At 34.6% G+C, this 23,170-nt stretch overlaps 1 protein-coding gene and 1 long non-coding RNA gene across 2 annotated transcripts; one reads left to right on the top strand and one right to left on the bottom strand.

Moving 5' to 3' along the window:
- Nucleotides 1–2,523: 2,523 nt before the first annotated feature.
- LOC113689298 (F-box/kelch-repeat protein At3g23880-like) lies at nt 2,524–3,126 on the bottom strand. Its single transcript, XM_027207090.1, has one exon. It carries the CDS (start codon nt 3,124–3,126, stop codon nt 2,524–2,526), a length of 603 nt encoding a protein of 200 aa, XP_027062891.1.
- Nucleotides 3,127–5,602: 2,476 nt separating this feature from the next.
- LOC113689862 (uncharacterized) lies at nt 5,603–7,680 on the top strand. The gene is made up of 2 exons (XR_003448250.2): nt 5,603–5,962; nt 6,339–7,680. It is a non-coding gene; the product is annotated as an uncharacterized lncRNA (long non-coding RNA).
- The last annotated feature ends 15,490 nt before the right edge of the window (nt 7,681–23,170 follow it).

The raw sequence follows: 23,170 nt of genomic DNA, 5'->3' as shown, positions 1-23,170 counted from the left end.
ATAGCGATTAGCACATAAAAATTTTGGTTGTGGAGAGTGGAAGATTATACTTCTATTAGTGATAACTAAGCCCATTTATAGAACTGCTGATTAAATTTTACTCCCTCTGTCCTGCTTTGATAGGTTTATTTTCCTTTTTCATTCTTCTAAGTTACAATCCACTATTCAATTGAAAAATGTAGTTAACTTATAATTTCTTTAAAATGCTCTTTTTTAATGTAAGTTGTTACTGAGTATAACTTAACTTATTTAATGTAAACCTAATTAGTCATATTCCATTTAATGTAAGGGAAATTTAGGAAGATAATAACCTAGATTTATTCTTCCAACAAAATTAGCTAACTTTTCTTAAATTGTGTGTTAAAAAAAAAACCAAACCTATAAAGTTCGAAAGCAGTAGTACTAAATCTATTGATGTTATTGGTCCATAGGGTCATATTATTTGGGAGGGGTTTCTATGGCATAAATTGACAGGAGAAAGGAAAAATATGCAAAAGAAAAACCATTAAACCATGTATCAACTATTTGCAAACATGTATTTGATACCCAAGAAATTTTAATGACTAATCCGCCATTCCATAAGACTGGAAAAATTGGTGATAGTTTGATAAATTGATTTCTATTGTTGAGTTGGGAAAGTAAAAGGTGTAATAGCATTTGTATTTTATTTAATTTTAAACATGCAACATATTATGGTCAACATGTTCACTTTTTCTGTGGTCAAGTATACAACATGTGAATTGTTTGATTAAAATAAAAAGAAAAAAAATGGTACCATACATGAGCTATGTTGCTCATGTGCTAAGTTGCAAAGTCTGCTTTAGTGCCCAAGAACTTATAGGCTAGAGAATCAAACAATTTACAACTCGTGTAAATCATTCATATTCCTGTTGAGGTTTAGGCAATCTATTGCTAAAGGTTTGACATATTCATTCCGGTAAGTAGTATAGCTTCACTATAATATGATTTGATTACGGATTGATACTAGAATCTTAAACAAATATTTTGTTTTCTATTACTTTTTTATACGAAAAATGATAATGAGCTTTGTTGGACTAACTTGTGTAGCTTACAGTGACCTATGATCTAAGGACATGCCTGATATGTGGTGGTGATCTGAACCGAACCTATCCAAATTTTACTTAAAAAAAAAAAAAAGGCATACCATCTTGTTACAAAATCTCTTCAATATGTTATGTAATACTGCCTTCATTTTCCAGAGTTTCAAGCACGCTATTCATTTTTCAAAATAATTACTTTGATTTTCTAGTTAGAGTGACACAAAATCACAACTTACATATATGCTATGACGTGTGTGGGGCAGGGCATGCATATACAATTAGTTCATTCATAATCAAGTTTTATATTTATAATTCTTAAATACCCCACAAGCTATTTTTTGCAAGTATACGAGTGGAGAATGAGTATAGGGTATTAAAGATCAAACCCACAGAGAATATTTTTAATTACCGGTGCTTTTCAAACGCTCAAAGTCACGTGTTTGGTATGTGGTCGTTACGTAAAAACAATTTCTTAGTCAAAATTAACAGTCACATCGGCCTTCTCCATCCAAATTGAATATTTTTCTGTTTTTAGATTAAATGTGACGTGTGTCTAACTCAAAATTTAAGGATGAAAAGTGAATTTTTTCCATTTTAAACAAGCAACATTTTATGGTCAAGATGCTTACTTTTTCTTTGGCCAAGTATATAACACGTGGCTCGTTTGATAAAAATAAAAAGAAAAAAAAGGTATCATGCATGAGCCGTGTTGCTTATGTACTGCGACAATGTTGCGGCAGACACAGGCACATGTTGAAAAGGAACTTAGTCCATAGTTTCCAAATTCCCTCGACAGAATCATAAAGAAGCACAAGTTGAAAGCTTTCACTCTTGAAAAAACTGAAGTCCAGCAGGACTCATGCAGCTGACTCCAGAATGCTAAAAACCTAGGTTGAATATTAGTTTTTTTTGGAATTGAACTTAACATTCAAAATCCCTTTTCCGTTGTCCATACAATTTACTAAATTAAGTTACCTTTTTTTTAAGTGTACATGGGAGGGTTCAACTCCGGACCTCTCATGCTCTCTTTCTTGGTATCATCCAACTTATTCCCCTATTAAATTAAGTTACTTGATTCTTCATTTTGCTTCATTTTGCCAGTTGCAAATTCCGGTTCCTAAAGTAATCCAAAGCAAATGTAAGGGATAAATATTTCATTCCATTGCTACAACTCCCATCTCTTTCAAAAACAAAAGGATCACCAGCAATAAGGACAGAATAATTGTATAATGAGAAACCAGGGGGAACTCATTCTTCTCCTCTTTAACTTTGATATAACAAGAATAAAGAAGGCTCAGAGATCAAACATGCACCTAGTAATAATCATAAAGCTCAAATTTCTAACATATGATTCGAAGAAAAAACTTATTGTAAAAGCTAAGACATGAAACCAAGAAAATGCGAGCAATAAAAAGCACATCTAATGAGCATGATTGTTCCAAGTCCTCATTTGATCTCCAGTTCAGTTCATTCGACGACCGCATAGTTCACCAAGATCAACCAAACTTTCATGATAAATATCTGCTTGCAGAGTCGTTGGAAACCCATGAATGTTGTATTTTGTAAGACTTCCTTGATTATCACCTAGGACAGCACATGAAGCCAACTGTCCATTGCTCATTTCCCAAAGCAGTTTATCAGTGTTCCATGAAGATAATGGGCCCTCGATCCTTGAGAGTGGTCCTATGGAAAACTTTTTATCCCAAGACTCCTGCACACCGAACTCCTTCATCACCCATATATCAAAATATTTATCCGAAATTTGCGTCTCTGGATTAGCATAGCATATCATGGCAAGTGAATTGTCCAAGTCAATGAGTTTCTGCATGCCAAATTCTCCTACTTCAAGGTCTACTGCTCCATCAGGGTATTGAATTTCTAGAAATTGCTCAATGCTCATGTCAAAAGAAAGGATCTTGAAGACAAAAGAATCAGTTAACAGTGTGCACCAATGGAAGCAGCCATTAAATTGAACAGAGAAGCGCGGGTTGTTATATACCATTTCCGGCAGGGAGACGTTTATATCGAGTTCTCTCCAAGAATTAGTTGAGACTGTACATTTCATCTCTGTAGGAATAAAGGAGAAATTTCCAATTTGACGATGAATTTTAAAAAGTTTCTACAAAATGAGTGTTTTAAGTGTAGACTTCCGTCAAGGGGTCTTCGCATTTGTAAAATGCGAACTGAATGCATTCGCATTTGACAAATGCGATGTCGCCTTGAATTTTCAATCCAAAAAAGGGAAAAAAAAAAAAAGAGTTACTTCAGACCTCGCATTTGGCAAATGCGAGGTCAAGTAACCTCGCATTTGTCAGGCGCGAGGTCATGGAACTCGCATTTAACCTATGCGAGGCAGGGAGCCCTTTATATTTCAATCCAAGGCTCTTGCGTTTCTTTTCTTTTCTTTTCTTTTTTACAAAATTAAGCAAGCTGTTTTTTTTAGAGTGTGAATTTTGTTTTTTGTTTTGTAAAATTATGGAGGACGAATTTGTAGGTTATTAAGTGATTGGCAAAAAAAAAATCCATTAATCTTGAATTTCACGTTAAAACCATACTGAATGATGATTGATATAATCAAGAGTAAAGCATTATTTTAGCATTTATGTAATGTTTAAAGAAGATATTAACTAAGCACTAATATTAATTAATTGGACAGATGCTTCCACATACTTCAGTAATTCAACAAAATTGGCACCCCAAATGCGCAACGGATCTTCTGTACCACACCCTGTCTCACATCCTATCCCATTCCTTATAATCTTGCCAAGTGTCTCTTAATAAATCAAACCCTCAGACAACCCAACTCGAACCATGTTAATTGATTAATCGATTAATTGGACAGAAAACTTAGGGTCCGTTTGGATTAGCTGTTTTTGGGGTTGTTTTTCAAAAACAGCACTGTAGCATTTCGTTTTTCAAATACAAGTCCGTTTGGATTAGTTGTTTTTGGGGTTGTTTTTCAAAAACTATATGAAAAACTTTTACTGTAGATTTTTTTGGATTATTTTTAGAGGTATTTTTAAAACATATTTTTGAGTATTTTTATAATTTTTTATTTTTATATTTATATACATTTATGCATTTATAATACATTTATAAATACTTATAAATAAATATATTTATATAAAAATATATAAATGCATTATATTATATATAATACATAATATAAATATATTTATAAATGTATAAATTATAAATGAATATTATATAAATGTTTATTATAATTTAAAATTTAAAATTTTTATATATTTATATTTATATACATTTATGCATTTATAATATATTTATAAATAAATATATTTATATATTTAAATAAATATATAAATGTATTATATTATATATAATACATAATATAAATATATTTATAAATGTATAACTGTATATTATTATAAATTATAAATTATAATAAATATCATATAAATGTATAATTTATAACTTATAATTTATATATTTTTATATTTTTATACATTTATGCATTTATAATACATTTATAAATATTTATAAATGAATATATTTATATATTTATATAAAAATATATAAATGTATTATATTATATATAATAGATAATTTAAATATATTAATAAATGTATAAATGTATATTATTATAAATGTGTATAAATTATAAATGAATATTATATAAATGTATAAATTAATATATTATAAATATTTATTAATATTATGTATAAATGTATGAATATAATTAATATAAATGTATTAATATTATGTATAAATGTATAATTAATATTATGTATATTATTATAAATGTATAAATGTATTATATTATATATAATACATAATATAATGTATTTTATAAATATACATATATATATTATGTATAAATGTATAATATATAAAATATATATTATGTATATATTAAATATATAATATATAATATACAATATTTATATAAATGTATAGTTACATATTTATATTATATATAATTTATATAATATATAATATTTATATAAATATATTATAAATGTATACAAATATATTTTATATAAAATAAAATATTTATAAAATGTATAAATAAATATATAAATATATAATATTACAAATATATAATATATATAATATTAATTAATATTAATATAATTTATATATAATATACATAATTGAAATATACATATTATATATATTAATATCTATTATAAAACAAAATTGCATAAATATATTTATAAATTTATATATATATAAATAAATGTATTTATATAAAATATAATATTTATTTCAATTGATATAATATATAATATTATACATAATTGGAATAAATATATTTAAATTAATATAATATATATATCCTATATTTAATTGAAATAAACATATTAAATATGTATTTGGAGTTGTTTTTGATATATTGTTTGGATATGTGTTTTTGAAATTGTTTTTGAAATACACATTTACTGTAGCATTTGGAATGTGAAAAACAGTTTTTCAAAAACAGTCCCAAAAACAAGAATCCAAACGGACCCTTAATCTCTTTAACCAAAACCAAGTAAAATAAAAATTCTTTTAACCAAAATCCCAATTTATCAAATTTAAAAACCCTAAAACCCAAACAACCTCTGTCCTCTCTTCATCATCTTCACCATTCAAGCAGACAACTTGATGATCCATTGCGCAATTTAACATGCATCACTGACGCCCACAAACATTCCCGCACTAGACTATCTTTCTACCCCATTCACACACACAAATTTTGCAGATAAAATCTAGCAGGAAAATTCAAGATTTCTGAGAGGAACCCAAGTTTTATTTTCCTTTTTCCTTGCTGGGTTTCTTCGAGGAACCTTCTTTGCCTCCTTTTCTCTGTTTTGCCAACTTTCGGGGTTTCAAGTATTCAAGAACCACAATTTGAAAGCCAGAAAGAAGTAATATCATCAGGCTTCTCCGGCAGAAAGGTACTGAGGCTTGAACTGAGTGTACATATAATCCTAGTGAAGTTATAGCTAGCTTGATCATTTTGTACACCAGCAGCTTGACAAAATGCCTCCGAGAAGCTGAACCTGTAGTTTCTGAACGTAGGTTATACGGCTCAATCAGTTATCCACAACTAGTCTTTGAAAACCTGCATGCTGAAATGACGAAATGCTCTATTTTATTTTATTTTTTTTGCAATAAAAATTCCTCTAGTTCTTTGCCAGAACCTAGGAATTGTAGTTTAAAGATTCCTAATTTGCTAAGATATGAGGGTTCCTTTTTGTAGCTTTCTGTCTTATATGGTAGCTTAATTTTTGTCATGTATCTAATTCCAGAAATTTCTTTTTCCTCTTGTAGGAAGAGTCGAAATCAGAAGTTTTCTGATGGCTGCAAATAAGCCTCGAACGAGTAGTTTCTCTCGGAATGTTGCAGTTTCCTTGCTGGGTTTCTTCTTAGCTCTTTCTTCTTGTAGAAAAATATTTGGTTTTAGTGTAAATTTGCATCGGGTAATGGGTTTTTCCACTTCCGAAGTTTTGTTTTTGGATGCAAAGTTAATTTAGCTTCTGTTGTTTGGTCAAAGCTCATCAGATTTTGTGCTCTCAATGGGCAATTGGACGAAGCTCACCACCTGTTCGATCAAATGCCTAAAAGGAAGATGAACCAAACTGTTCTGGAAAAGTTAGGTAAAAGTCTTGTAGTTTGGATACAAATGCTTAATTAAGTTCTTGATAGATGCTGATTGCTTAGTTGCCCTTTCTCCTCTTTTAAACCAAGTCTAAACTCATTTAGATTATTCTATTCTTGTTCTTGAATATTTCAGCCAATGAATAAATTACTGATATTGGAAAAATAAAAGAAAAACATTTTCATTTCTTGAATTTGTTCTGCTTTGTGGAAAGTCGTTAGATTGGTTTTGGAGAAACCAAGAAAGATTCATGTTAATGCATCTTTCACTATGGAAGCCTATATCATTCTCGTGCAACCTTGATGATGGACAAGAAGAGCAGGAGAGGAAAAGGTTCTTGAGTTGGATGGCTGAATGTTGACTGTGTCTGACCATGAGAGCCAGTGTATGAGTTGGATGGCTGAATGTGCTAAAGAGAAGGGTGCAAAGGTGTATAGGGCCTGGTTTATGGACATATACTGATATACATGGTACAGCATCAGCAGCCAGGGAGGCTACCTTTTGATATCTTCTTTTGAATTTCAATAGTTTCTTTCAAACATTATGGGAAAAAGTCCAAAGGCTCTCTTACTTTGGCACAAATCAAATACAGCAACTATAGTCACAGTACTTCGGCACTCTTATTCCCTGCTGTGATGAGATGATGGAGCTGGTTCAAGTCATTTGCATATGTTTACGTCTCCAGATGTCAAAGTTCTATCTCTGTTTGTCAAAGGCCAACTAGATCAAAGTGGAATTGGAAAAGAATCAGAGACAGATGACAATTCTTGTGCAGTGTTCCTCATGTCAATTGCTTCGCATGGCCACGAAATACTAATTCTCCATAGAATCAAATGGAAGCTCAGATGCAATAAACAGATTCTCTACCACGGAACAAAGGCTGCACAACAGAAATTTGATTTTTACATTCTTTGAGTCTTTTATTAACTGATTTGCTGATTGGTGGTTTTACTCATTTACCAACTGTATACATCTTAAATCTAAAATGATAAGTTCATATGGTATTCTTTTGCATTATCATCTTCCTACCTGTCGATTTTAGAGCACTGATGTACCCGAAAACATGAAAAATGTGCAAGTAAACACATTGGTAAACAACGGTCAGCGGATCAAGCTTTAGCACACTTCTCAATTTGAATTGGTATAATGAGCAATGTAAATGATCATCTGTTTCATGAGTTGACAGAAAGAGAACCAGAAGAAAACACCATCAAAAACGCTTTCTTGTATGCATCAAGAATCCAGAGCACTTCATACCCGAGATTTACTTTTCCTTGGCCTTGAGCATTTTTCAATCTTCTATACCAACAAGTATCAGGTATATCTGGTGCTGAATGTATAAGCATCAATACAGAAACATTATGCTATTCAAATCCATTAACAAATAGAAACGCAATCTCTTGACTTGTTGCATCAACTAGTATATCTTCTCTTCTACAGTTTAGTCAAAAGAACGTTTATTAGCACAAACTTAAACAAAAATATCAAAATCAATTGAAGTATAAGCACAAAGTATTATTCCATTGAAAGGCCTAACTAATCTATGAATGCAATCCCACAATCTCGTCCTCCATTTCTTCAGAAGCATCTTTATTCAATTTTCCCATTTTCAATTTCATCTTTAGCAACTTGTTGATCAGTATCATCATTATTTTGAAGTTCTTGTGCCTACAAAAACAAATGCTAAGTCAGCAAATATATTGAATTATAATTGTAAATTATCAAACTAATATATATATAAGATTAAATAATTAATCAAGGTTTTTTCTTACTTGGGCAAAACTTATTGATGCATGTTGTTGTGCTATTAAACTTGAAGACATCAAATCATAGCCTTGGTAGAAGGGTCCAACGTCTGCCGGAAAAATAAGAAATAAAAGACCACACATACAAACAAACAGCTATAAACTTGCAAAACTATAATACTTGGAAAAAATTAAGATAAATAAGAAACAACATGCAACTAATGGTTGACATAATATCTACAAAAAGCATACTATTCACTTACTTGTAATAATTGTGTCATGTTCTTAATATTTTGCCTATTGCAGATGTCTTCTATTGGGATTCCAAAGTCCTGATATAATTAAAGAGAGACAACCACAAATTAAAAATATCAATGACAAAATATATCTTCAATGTAGTTTTATCATCTAAAGAATAAAATATTCAAATAAAAGTTTAGAATGAATTACTTCACGAGGTTAGAAGTTATGGCAAGTTACTTTTGGAAGGAAAAAAGAAATGTTTTTTAACAAACCTGAAGATCATCATGTTCCAGTTTACATTGCTCATGTTTTTATATCCCCCGTCCCAGTCATGCATATAGCTTTACTTTTCCTTCATCACCCACGAGGCAGAGCCAATATTGATAACTTAATCTAAATTTGGTTTACCAATCAACAAAATTATTATTTTCATAGTGGATATTTAATAAGCTAGCTGCTGCATTCTTGTTTTCAAGTCTACAATTTGACGAAGTACTCGTGTTTTTGTTCATATACCTGATGTGCGTTTGTCTAATGAGCACGCCGTGATCTTCAGGCTTTATCTCATCTTCGTTTAAAACAATGTTTCCCATGTGCAATGCCAATGCATGTTCCTGCAAACCCTTTTTGGTATGGAAAGGAAGTTCCTCGAAGAAACCCAGCAAGGAAAAAGGAAAATAAAACTTGGGTTCCTCTCAGAAATCTTGAATTTTCCTGCTAGATTTTAGTCTGCAAAATTTGTGTGTGTGAATGGGGTAGAAAGATAGTCTAGTGCGGGAATGTTTGTGGGCGTCAGTGATGCATGTTAAATTGCGCAACGGATCATCAAGTTGTCTGCTTGAATGGTGAAGATGATGAAGAGAGGACAGAGGTTGTTTGGGTTTTAGGGTTTTTTAATTTGATAAATTGTGATTTTGGTTAAAGAGTTTTTATTTTACTTGATTTTGGTTAAAGAGATTAAGTTTTCTGTCTGGTTAATCGATTAATCAATTTAACATAGTTCGAGTTGGGTTGTTTGAAGGTTTGGTTATTAAGGGACACTTTGCAAGATTATAAGGAGTGGGACAGGATGTGAGACAGGGTGTGGTACAGAAGATCCGTTGCGCCCCAAATGCCATAAACAAGCTCAATAGCTCCTTTTATCATACCAAGCTTTCTTAAAAGAAATTTCGGAGTTCAAATTTTCCTTCATGGAGGATTTTTTTTTTTAAACTTTGAACTAGGTATCATCCTCAATATCGCATAAAATACGACTAACAATCACTGAAGAAGTCATTGCTTTTCTTATCAATCTTCACTAAATTGTTTTCTTTTTCCACGGTTAAACAGAAAGGGACATTCTCTCTCTCTCTCTCTCTCTGCTTTTTTTTTTTTTTTTTTTTTTTAATGGCAAACTCCATTCATAGATGAGGGATGCTAACCTTTTATTTTATTAAACCATAAAGTAAATAAACATTACAAGAGTTTGGAATGAGCATACGTGACCTGAATATACTCATGACAACTACTACGAAATGGCTAGCTAAAAAGAATCTATGTAAACACATATGTACCATCTAATAGCACGCTTTCTGAAAGAAGTCATCTATGCTCTATCTAAAGAAAATGATCATCGAGCTAGAGCTAGAAGAGAGTCCACGGAAGTGTGTATCAGCTATGACAAGATTTCTTTTTTACGTAAAAGGGATTTTATTGAATAGAACATGAATGTACACAAGAGCAGAGGAATCTGCTACACAAAAGTACTTCTACAACCAATTAAGCTATACAATAATACTACTACAATGAACTAAACTCCAATTGAGCAGACTATAGAGCCTCTTGTGCATGAATAGTTTTGGCAGAGATATCCCAGAATTCTTTCTTATTTAACTCTTTTAATGCTGTCTTTACCTCTTTCAGTTTCAAACAGAAAGTCCTCATAGGGTCACCTTGAAATTCAGTACGCCATGCCTTATGAAGTAGCTGAGGGAAATCATTGTGAGACATCCAAAATCCATGAAATTTGAAAGGCTTAGCTATGAGAAGCCCTCTTAGATAAATGATCCGTGACATGATTAGCTCCCGGAAACATTGAGAAATTGATATAAATGCCTGGGAGAGTTGCCGTAGCTCCTCCATCTCCAACAATATGGATATGACAACTTGCTAAGCAGAGTGTTAACCAAAGCGAGTCAAGCTGTATATGGAACCTGTTATAAGTTCTGTTCAAACATTGATGTACACAAAACAACACAGCCTTGATCAATTTCCTGATATATGTACAGGAAGTGATCAGCTCAATTATCTTAAAAACCAACATAAACTTCCACCTACAAGCCTTGTGAAATTTCTGATCAAGTTAATATGTTTCTAGATGCTTATCCAACCATAAATTCCATTATAAGGAAAAGTCAAACACTTTAAGCATACAATTTACAATCACTTGCTTCAAACACCAGAAAATTCATGACAGCTATAAGAAATAAATTCTTCAATTTGGTTCAAGAATTTTGGATTGGATTGGCGTCCATGATGTACCAAGATCATTTTAACCCCTGTTGCTAAGGTAACATAAAGCAAGGCATTCTGCAATAATTTAACTAGGTGGCAGAACTAAAAGGCTAACTACGCAAGTGAGACCGAAAATGAATAGAATGCTAAGAAATCCAAGAGGTTAAGTTCGTTTCTAGCATATTCTCCATATGGCAAGAAGTCCTAGAGGTTAAGTTGGTTTCTAGAATATTCTCCATATGCCATCGTCAAGAACTAGAAATTATGCCATTGTTTCTTTTGCTTTTTAGAAACTAATATGCCATTGTCAAACTCAAACTTCATGGCATTAGAATTTCTTCAAAAAAGTGACCCTTATACAGGTTGTATGCCCCAATCCCCAACTCTTGCTTCTACCAAGATTGCAATTTTTTCCATGGTTGATTGTATGAACAGATTTAAAAAATAAAAATAAAAACAGAGGAGTTGTACAGTCCGGAATGGGTATATTCATTCTAGCTCCTCAACCAAGAAAAATTCACAGTTGCCCTCACAATTAACTAAGATTGGGATCAAAACTTCCATGCATTCATAAGCCTACATGCAAGTACAAAATATTTAGATTCTTCAAAATCTAATCATATTATGATGGACCCTACTGACTATACTCAATGATCAGATTTAGGATGGAAGACGGTTGATGTTGCAGAAAGAAAGACCACTGTGCCAGCAGTGTGTCTTGAAATAGCAAATGGACTGGGTACCTCAAGGTTTCTATTCATGCAAAACAGTTATTTAGGTGTATTACCTAAGCGAGCCTCATTATGCAAATGTTGATGATCTAGAATTGTTAACAGTGATAACTCAGAATTGTAAGACTAGATAAATGGTGCAAGGACCTACAGGTTGCATCTCAAAACTATACATAGTTTCTCAATAACAAGCAAAACTTCAAAACAAGTAGCTAATACATACCACTACTTAAAAAGGTAAAACAAATTGCATCGTTTAATAGTAAGTAGCTAATAGCAGTTTTTTTTTTGTGAGGGGGGGGGGGGGGGGGGGTTACAAAAGCATGAACTAGAACCTGAAAACCTTACTGGTCTGGTAGCATTACAACCCACAGCAATACAACAAAACTAAAAGATGGACAACTTAACTTAGCCACTAGAATGCCACAAACAGACGATTCACTAAGAGAATCCTAATTGATTCAGCATATTTTAAGCATTAACCGTATATTAAGCAGCCAGCTAGTTAACTTTCAAAATTGCCAAGTTATAAATAGCAATGCCAATACCGTGGATGCTAATCACGAAATCCAACATACGGGTATCATGCAAAAATGCCAAATGGCTGGTCACGTGAACACTAGAACCAAGTCAAAGTTATCCGTAACTCAAAAGAAAATGATGCAGGACTAGCTGTGAAGTTATATGCAAATACCACTAATTTTATCTACACCTGTCTCTGTGGTTTTCTTTCTGCATTTACGTTTACTCTGGCTCTGGGGTGCAGTGGGTCATTTGACCCAAGGATTTCCCTCCCAGAAGATATTTCCTCAGACTCGACAGAAAAAAATGGAAAAAGCAGCACAACCCACATGATATTTACATCCAAATTGACATCAAATCTGAACTTTACATCGGATTAAAGTATTAAATAAATATAAAACGCATAAAAATCAGACTTTGCAACAAAAGTTCATACCTTTTATGCTGTTTGTGAGCTACAGAGCACAGCCACGAATTTGAAAGCCATTTGCGAAGGGAAAAGAAAATGTGCAGCGCAAAGGGTCACAAAATTGGTTGGCGATGACTGCTGAGGCAGAAATGGCAGCTGGTTGGCGTGCAAATGGCGTCTGGTGGAAGCTCAACAATGGCGAACAACAACCGACGAGAAAGAAAGAGATTGAGGGATTTTGGGCAATTTCCTCTTGGAAGCTTGGACTGGTGTCTAGCTAAGCAAAAGACGAGAGAGTGAGCTGGATGTGCAAAGTTTCGTTCCAATTTCTGCCCCTCTGCTTATGGATTTGAATGCCGAATGTTTGATGTAAAGAACGGAGCTCTGTTTTTGGGTTTAGGTGAAAGAGACTGAGAAATGCGAGGTACCTTTTAAAAAAAAAAAACGTATCCTAGCCCGCATTTGCGGAATGCACGTGCTAAGTAAGTTCGCATTCAACAAATGCTAATAACCTCATTTTAGAAACGCCTTCAACAATAGCCTTGTAAAAACTCATTTTTTTTTTATCATAATTCAAGAATTTACTCAGGAATAAAGATCACCATTTTATTTGCGAGCTGCAATTTTTGTAAGAGTGATGATCGTGTAATCGTCACTAATTGCATCAAACCCAAACCCCAAATCAGCCAGCCGGCGTTGATACCCTTGTGGGCAATGTAAGGGACAATCCGGCCGTGTAAGAAACTCGCGAGTTGTAGGATTACACAAATAAATATCATAAGAATCATAACTTCTAAGACAAATTATGCCATGGCATGTGCTCACCAAATGCATATTGTAGCGCAACGAATCTTCTGTCCCACATCCTGCAGAGATAAAGATTCATAATGGAATGATAACACAGTTTTTCTCTCGCCCTTGATGAAACACTTCACCAAGATGACATCTTCCTGATTACCGCTTTTGGCTTGGCTGACATGCAAATCAGCGAAACCGAGGCTTTTGATCAAAGAGCACCAAGATTTGCTAACGTATTTGAATCGAAACAAACATTTCACGGGTAATCTTACCAAGATCTGCATCAAGACATCCTCTGGAAGAACATCCATTTGTCTAGTTGTTTGGTCAATAGATTGATAGCAGAGAAGCATAAAAATAAAAATAAGGCTGCGAAGATAAGGGTTCATCAAGAGGTCTCCTCATTTGCAGTTTTCATCAAGGCTATCCTTTCTTTAGTGTGATCGTTTCTCACCAGAAGTAGTGAGATGATTTATTGACTGGATTGCTAGTTACCCACTTGGGTCAAGGCCTCCCCTTGCAGCTTTCAGGGCTCTCCTTGCCTTAGTGGGATCATTTTCTTGCAACTCGTGAGAAGTAGCGAGAAGATTTATTGAATGGATTGCTACTTGTTCACTCTATGATTAATTGGGAATATGTGCAGTTTGTGAAGTGATCAACTAACCTAACATTCCTATTAATATCTATATGTTCTTGAGTACAAAGGATAAGCAAGCCAAATCAAAGTTTTAGTAAATTGTAATAAAACCAAAAAGAAAATAAAAAAAGAGATTTAATAAATCATTAAATGGTACAATGGACACTTTGTCCAAAATCCCATAATCGAATGATGTGTTTAGATACAAAAGTTATCTTAAATATTATTTTATTTGCATTACAAAATACATTTTTCAACCAATTTTTTTATATTTTCAATTTATTTTTATCTCATATGTATCAATCACAAAAAGTGTTGCACTAAAATATGGGTGAACTGGATATTTATGAAGTATACTTATACAACAAATCTAATTACATAGAAGGATCGGCATGGCCGAGAGTTTCTAATACCAGGAATGTGATAAAGCATGCCAACAATTATGAACCAAATCAAGGATTACTGAAGAAGAACCAACAAGTTGTGATTTGGACAGAGATGATTGAAGATAAACTATTTGATCTTTTGGAAAATAATAATAGTTTTTCCCTACTACATCATGAAGAAGTTGCTAGATTGATGGAACCAATCAATTTGTAGAACTTTCAAAATCGAAATTATTCTATAGATGCTATATTTATGCTTGTTCGAAATGCGAATTATAATATTCATTCTTAAAAGAATGGGAATGAAAAACAAGACGTACTCTTTGTCAAAATATGGACAAACAGAACTTTGCTACGTAGCTTTGCTAAATTTCGTAACTTTGCTAAATTTGGTAGGTGAGACAAATTCTACCTTTTCTATAATATAGCACTTTTAAATTTCTATTTGGTGTATTCTTTTGCATGAAATAACCTCTGTTTATTAACTGTCTGTTTTCTATTTGGTTTGTGTCTTGAAATCTTTTACTCCACAATGTAGGTAATTATTATAATCTTTCTCTGTATCACATTTGTAGCTATTGAAGAAGAGATCTGCGGTAAAAATTTCAAAAAATGCATCCTATTCAGAGCAGTTTCGACAATCACTTGAGCAGGAAACTTATTTAATTAAGCAAAGCTAGAATCGAGATACTGCTATTAAGTTTGCCCTTGGTGGAGGGGGATATGGATTTAGTCAGCTCGTTTTTATGTTGCTTGCATTCAAATGATCTCGTTCACTGTATCTCTTGTACTTGAAGCTTGACCCACAATTGTGCAGCATGATATCTATGCACCCTTTGCTTGCTTTAATTTGTGCATCAAATTGATGGTGTTTAGATGTCAAATGTTTTAGAGATCATTAATTTGTAGGAGTATAATTTAGAAGAAAGAGCATTTTTTTGTGCTTGTTTGTTGCCTTGTTTCTGATTTGATGCCTCTAGGGAAATTCTATTCACGAAAATCTCAATTCACAATTCGATGACATGCTGTGCTTTGCTTTAGTGCGAAACTATGCCATGTAATTTGCCTCATCAGTTCTAATAGGAAATGCTGGTGAATTGCAATTGAGACTCATAAAGGGTTGATTTCAGAAACCTCCTCTCAAGTATTGGACGGTTTTACTTAGCAACCTTGTAATATCAAATATTACACTGACCTATCTTCATAGTGTTATAATTGAAGGGAAATTTAAAACCACATAGATAATTACTATATAACCTTCTAACAATTTCTATTAACTTTCAACCCCACCAAAATAGAGAGAGAGAGAGAGAGAGAGAGAGGAATAACACCTCAACCGAACTACAACTTCTCCCAAACCACTGCTTTCTAATAACAAATAGGGGTGCAAAAGAATCGAAATTAATCGAGTAGCTCGCGAGTTTGCTCAGTCAAAACTCGAGCTCGAACTCACATTGATCGAGTTTGAACAGATCGAGCTACTTGATGAGTCGAGCTTGAGGTTAATATATGAAGCTTGGAACCTTGTCGAGCTTAATCGAGCTCAATCGAGTTACACATATATATGTTTTTTCTATTTTTTTATTTATTACTATAAAATGTCTATTTTGTCCCTTGGTTAAAATTTCTAAAATATAAATTTGTATTTCTTAAACTCATTTAGATTCGATTGGGCTCGATAAGCATGAGCTCGAGTTAGAATTCGAGTATTGCAAAATAAAATTGATTTTGAGTAGGGATGGCAATGGGGCGGGGGTGGGGCGGGGGATCCTTCCCTCGTCCCCCGCCCCATTGTCAAATAACTCCCCCCGTCCCCCGCCCCATCCCCCCTTCCCTTGCCTCCCATCCCCCGCCCCGCCCCCGCACCGTTTCCCCCGTGGTCCCCCGCGAGGAAAAAAATCAATTTACGAAAAGCAAAACTCTCCTCATATGTCCAAGCATTTTTTACAACTAACAGGAAAAATGAAGAATTCCCAAACACTAACCAAAAATACCAAGAACAGTTAAAATCCAGAAATAACAAAAGGCAAAGATCAATGGAAAACATAAAACAGAAAATCAGCAAAATTAAGGGAAAAACAAACCCATGATTTGTTGGAACTGCTTATTTCGCCCCCACCCCCGCGGGGCGGGCACCTGCGGGCACCCGCTCCCATTGCCATCCCTAATTTTGAGTTAGAGCTTAACTTTCAAGATTTCAACCTCTGAGTTCGAGTCCAAATATTTTAACTTGAGTCGAGCTCGAGTACTCAACTCGACTCGACTCGTTGCACCCGTAATTACAAAGCCTCTGGAAAAAGTTCAATCTCACCAATTCAATTGCACTGTCGTCTCATCTGAAGCCAACTTTCCCAGCCCCCTAAATCCGGACCACTGACGTCACTGCACTTCCAATTTTCCTCCTCCTTGTGAACTGCAGCTCTTGGCCTCTGTTGACTATTTTCTTAAGATAATTTGCAAGACGATGTGAAATTGAATAATTCTGTGCTTTTAGAGCCTGACAGATTGTTTGTTTGGTTGACGAACAGGTCAAATCAATTTTGTGGGAAGCAACTGACTTGGCTTTTAGAGCCTGACTATTTTCTTTATGTTTGGCATTTAGGGAGGAGTGTTACAGTGCAACAGAAGGCCAATAGTTGAGGACGGGTAATGGCTAGGCACAGTTTGTGGCCAATGAAGAGTTGGATCTTGGGATTTGGATGGTTAGGAGAGGAAGACTGGTGAAGATTGAATGTGGAACATTGGTGGGAAGGGGTGGTGATTAGCTGGAGGTAGGGAGAGAGATATAGGTCAGGGAGTTCTTTTTTCCTTTACTTTTTTTGTTTCTGATTTTGATAGAGATGAGGAAAGGGTGTTTTAGGATCTTCAGTGGGAATTTTGTGCTTTCGCCCTATTTTGATCAGCAGATTTTAGGTTCTGTCACGTTAACAGTGAAAATAAGGAGGTCAGTGTGATATTTGAACCCACAGTGGTGCTAAGGAAAGTTGTCTGAAACCTCTGGATAGGTTTCTGAATTATCCTAACCAAAATTGGGTTTTGAACAATAAGAAAGACTCCTGAATTTTTGGTCTATCATAAGAGGCTAGAACTTTGGGAACAGGGTGTAACCTAATCTTGAATGTTCTTTGTGATCTTAGAGAGAAAGAATAACTGAATGTACTCAGCCTGTATTTGCTGTAAACCTTGATTACTTGTTCCTCTACCATTGTCCATTTCTCAACTTAGAACAGGAAAAATTCCCATTTGAGATCTTTAATTTTCAAATGATCTGTTTGGCTTTAAATATCGTATGTGCACATAATGTCGACAGGTAGATGTGTGCTTATTTCTTTTGATACTTGTAGGTTCTTTTTGTTTTTTTTTTTTTGGTTCGAGGTTGAGAACACATTAGTTTAGAACTTTTGTCGAGTAAAAACTGTAAAGCGTCATGCTGAAAAAGCATTACATGGAAAATCCTTGGCATAGTGGGTGATGTATATTAAAGCCTCACTAGAATGTCCATTTGGTCTCAATTGATTTAACTACAATACCAAAGTCTACTATCAAGACACAGGCCCATTAGTTACTTTTCCATTTGCCTAAGTACACTTTGGATTCCGGTGGTTTATACCAGTGCCATTGATCAAGCCAAATACTTGATACTTACTGTTATGACTAGTGTTGTATATGATGTAACCTATGGAAATGCTTCATAGTAATGTATATTCAACTGGTGGTGAGGATGATGTAAACCTCATGCAGGAGTATTAGTTTTCACTATGATTTAGGCTCAAGCAATAGTTGTCTACGAATTGTTCTAAAAGCTGTTGCATGTGTGCTATGCATGTGCTTGATGAACGTTCTCTTGTCTTTTGGCAATAAGCGGAATCATAGTGTTTTGCAGCTCTATAAACAGTCTTTTAGTGTACTCTAGCAGGAGTTTTCCTCGTTTTCATGACTTAGATCATTATCAAACTTCAGAGCTCTTGCGTAGTGTTCTATTGTTGCGAAATGTGTGGGAAAGTGAGTTAAAGTTGGTTACTTTTCCTTTGTGCATTCATTTGCAAGACAAATCTTCAAGTGTTTCCCCCCACTTTCCTGCATTCTATGTCCTGCAAAATATGCAGGATTTTGCAGGAAAAATATCAGTGATACATTAATATCCTCAATAATGTACCACTACATATTTTCTCTGAAATTTTTGTCAAACGAACATGCATCAGAAATGAATTTCTCTCCTTTATCTCTCTCTCCTGCACTTGACATTCCCACGCAGGTCCATTTGCTTGCCCTAGAAGCTATTCTTGTACTTGACTACTGTATTTACTCATCAATCTTCATAGTTAATGCTGTGTTTTGCACCAAAATCTCACAGCATAAGGACACAAAGGGCTCATTGTGAGGGTCATTTTTGTAGAAACAATTTCCTTGTCACAGATTTGTCTCGGACTAATTTTCCATGATAATTCCTTATTCTGATTGATGTGAATCCTAGCATTGTTTCCATCCTCGCAAACAGCCATGAATTGATTCAGCTGTAGGCTAATTGATGTTCTAACATAGAATTCTTTCTTGGATTTTCTTGGGATGTTGTTATTGATAAGCTGGGTAACTAACTAAAATGGGTTGGTTTTAATGCCTTTTTTTTTTTTGTTTTGGGGGGGAGGGGTGATAGGTCATAATTTGCTGCTAAATTTATAACTATTTTCCCCTTGATTTTAAACAAATATTATTTTAATTGTCGGATTCTACTTATATTTGGTATTTTGTGCTTATTTCAGGAGCGTGAATGAAAAGTGCTTAAATGAAGATTTTCTAGTGAAAAACATCTAATGGTTGCACGTGGACGCGCCTAAACTCACTGCACAAAGCTGGAAAGTCGGGATTGATATTGGGCAGTCTCCCAATCCGAATCAACTTCCTAATTTGTTAGCTGTCAGGACTTTCCTTCTTTCGAGGGATCATTCTCAAGGGAAAGAAAAGCTGGAGGAAATTGATTTGTAATAAAAATCTTTTTAGGAGTTGGATTGGTATTAGGAAACCAATCAATTAGGTAATTGAGCCAAGTCAAATTTGGCAGACATCATCTTTTGGCTTGGGACGAAAAAAGCATTTTTGCTCTTGTCTTTACTTTTCCCTTGGACCGATTTTTGGAGAAGACAATTGTAAGCTTCTGGCATATGCTTTTTCACATGGCTTGTTCTCCATTAATGGAGAACTAATTTAGTATTTCTAGTCAAAGGGACAACTGAAGATTTGATTCAATAATAACTGTGAGATCTAAGTATTTTAGGTTAGTGTCGGGAAAACGTATAATCTAATTTAAATAAACCCCCATAGCATGTTTATTGTCAGATCGTATCGACAGTTAAAAACCTGCTTATTAATGAATGTTGTAATTATATTTGTATCAATGATCAATTGCATGAACCATCTCTGAAATGTATCCTTGGCTAAAGTTTTCTCATTATTTCTGTCTTAATTATTTTTTGCAGTCGATTAATTTAGTTAATAATTCATTAACTTTTAATTCTCAGAACCCCTCCTTTTATCCTTGACTTGAAAAGGAGCAAATTTTTCCCAGTCCCTGAGGATACGATCCTACTTGCTCTATATACAAATTAACAAATTCTCATGAATAAATTCTGGTATATCGGATCTAGCAAACTCTTCGGAGTTAGGGTGAATCTAGTAACTCATTACACATCTAGAGTCCCTACTCCAGTACTAGAATTGACTTGGAACCGCTTTTGTTGGCAATTTAGGATTAACATTATTATTATTGCACAGACTTGATACTTGTCAATTTTTGGCACCGTTGTCGAGGACTGATGCCTAATTAATTTGTTTCTTTTTTAGTTCATCTTGTTTTCTTTTTTTTTTCTCTTATTTTTTATATATAGTTTATGGCTGCTAACATTCCGTATTTTGGTGATAGACTGGATTTAATTTGTGGAAAGGGTTATGAGACTCATGCTTTTTCTAATGATCAATTGGCTGTTACAAATTGTGGAAGTTATTTTGCCTCAGATCATTCAACCGACATATACACCCGCATTTCAAGATGGCTTAAGTGCTCCAATCGATACTTTTGGAGATTTTTCACCTCAATATCAAGCGTGGTATGACCCTTATTTAAACGGGTATGATCAAGGATCGTGGGATATTTCCAATCTTAATTATTCAAAAGGGCCAATGGGTTTTCAACAGCAAGAGTCTCAACAACCATCATCTATGTCAGGTATATCTCTTGAAAAAATGATTGAATCACTAACTTCTAACACATATCGGTTTCATTAGGAGACAAGCGAGCATTCATAACCTAGCAGATCAAGTGAATCAATTGACATCTAAGATAATGCAATTGACTTCTCCAACTTATGAAGAATAGACCAACGTCGACCTTAAAGAAGATAAGAGTGTAATTATCCTGATAAATGACTTGGAACTGCAAGAGTCTCAAAAAGAAGGATCTAAAGATGCAGTTGAAAAAAGAATTGAAGTGCAAGAAATGGGGGTCCCAATATCAAATTGTTCAAGTGAATGAATCTGGTGAACAATCTCCAACTGCGGTGACATCTCCTCCATTCTTTAATCAATATTCTCCTGATTCTTGTTCTTTAATGCTTGTTAGTGATATTGATTTTATTACATCAGATAATTTTGAGTTTCATGACAGGAATAAATTAAGAGTTACGATGACAAAATATCTCGAACCAGTAAGTGCTCGTAATGGAGGAGTGAGTGAAGAATTAAGGTCATTACTTGTTTGTTTGGAGCCATCTACTAATCCATGGAAGACCGTACCTCGTGTATTCAATGATTACTCTATTTATGAGGGATATTAGGACTACATAAAATATAAAGTGATACGGTCCTCGATCAACTTGTTTCGAGACACGTAGCACGTTTGCCCAAAGATCTAGCGAGGTTGTCCAATACTTGGATGGCGGAACCTAGAATCAAACGGACGACACGATTTGATTATAGGCGGTAGAACGACGACTCCGCAGAGGTGATTACTCTAATGGATAGGTTGGTAGAACAATTTAGGACAAGACGTAAGATTACTTACAACCCTTGCCAGAGCAAGTAAAGGCTCGAATTCTCTCTCAAGAAGAAGAATTGAAAATAACATACTTTATTAATAAAACGTCTTCCCTTTATGCTTACAAAGCAAGCCTTTATTTAGGCAAAACTAATGGAACCCTAATAAACTAGATAAGGAAGGTCAGCCACTCCTTGGACAAGGTGGGCCGGCCCATGACTCAAATAAACTAATCTAATCCAATTCTAAATAATTGAACCTAACACTAAGGCCTAGGGTCTAGTCGACCAACCCTTCATGGACTCTCTTCGTGGGGTTGGATCATCATGTAGACAACTTGATTATCATCCTTCAAGCCTTTAATGTCTCTATGAAAGCCTTGAGTCAAGGTCGCCATTCGTGCACACATCAGTCCCCTCCACTTGAGAAGGATTTGTCCTCAAATCTGGATGAAAATGGATGATACTACAAGAGTTGGTAGTATGAATGCCAGATCTAATGCCACCACATATTGGCCCTCTTAGACTGAATGATACTTGCATACGTCATGATTACTATGATTCGGTGCTCATGTTCAGCTAAGAAAAACTCATGGCTTTACTCCAATGGCTCCTCGATCAACTTGTTTCGAGACACGTAGCATGTTTGCCCAAGGATCTAGCGAGGTTGTCCAACGCTTGGATTGCGGAAAGTTAGAATCAAACGGATAACACGATTTGATTGTAGGCGGTAGAACGACGACTCCAATCGAAGTGGTTACTCAAGTGGATAGGTCGGTAGAACAATCATGAATAAGACGCAAGATTGCTCAATAACCCTTGCCAAAGCAAGTAGAAGGCTCGAATCTCTCTTAACAGGAAGAAACAAAAATAATCAAACTTTATTGATAAAACGTCTACCTTCAAACCTTACAAAGCAGGCCTTTTTATAGGCTAAGAGTTACTAAAACCCTAAGGGAAACAGGAAAGGGAAATCCGGCCATCTTGGTGTCAAGATGGGCCGGCCCATGCTTTACTAAATAAACTAATCCAACTCTATTAAACACTAAGGCCTAAAGCCCTACTCGGCCAACTCTCTTGGAGGTCCACTTGTCTCTTCATGGGCTTGGATCATGGTATAGATAACTTGATTGTCTCCTTCTAAACCTTCAATATCTCTATGGACTCCATGTTGGATTTGGACAATTCGGACAAGGCTTTGGAGGGATTCTTTGAAGAGCTTGACCCGTTCACATGTGACTGGGTCCAATGGAACTCGGACAGGATTATTGCGTGGGCCAAGATCCGTGCACACATCAGTCCCCTCCACTTGAGAAGGATTTGTCCTCAAATCTGGATGGAGATGAATGATACTAATGAGAATGGGTAGTGTGACACCTAAGTCTCCATATATTGGCCCTCTTAGATTGAAGGATACTTGCATATGTTATGATTAAGATAATTCGGTACACATGTCTCTTGGTCAGCTTTAAGGACATTCGCCAAGGTAGGAAGGAACGTGTATAAGGCTTGTG

This window comes from Coffea arabica, chromosome 5c (genome assembly GCF_036785885.1).
Source record: "Coffea arabica cultivar ET-39 chromosome 5c, Coffea Arabica ET-39 HiFi, whole genome shotgun sequence".
In the NCBI taxonomy this organism is placed as follows: Eukaryota; Viridiplantae; Streptophyta; class Magnoliopsida; order Gentianales; family Rubiaceae; genus Coffea; species Coffea arabica.
Note: the sequence above shows the minus strand (reverse complement) of the source record. Positions and strands in the feature narration are given on the sequence as shown.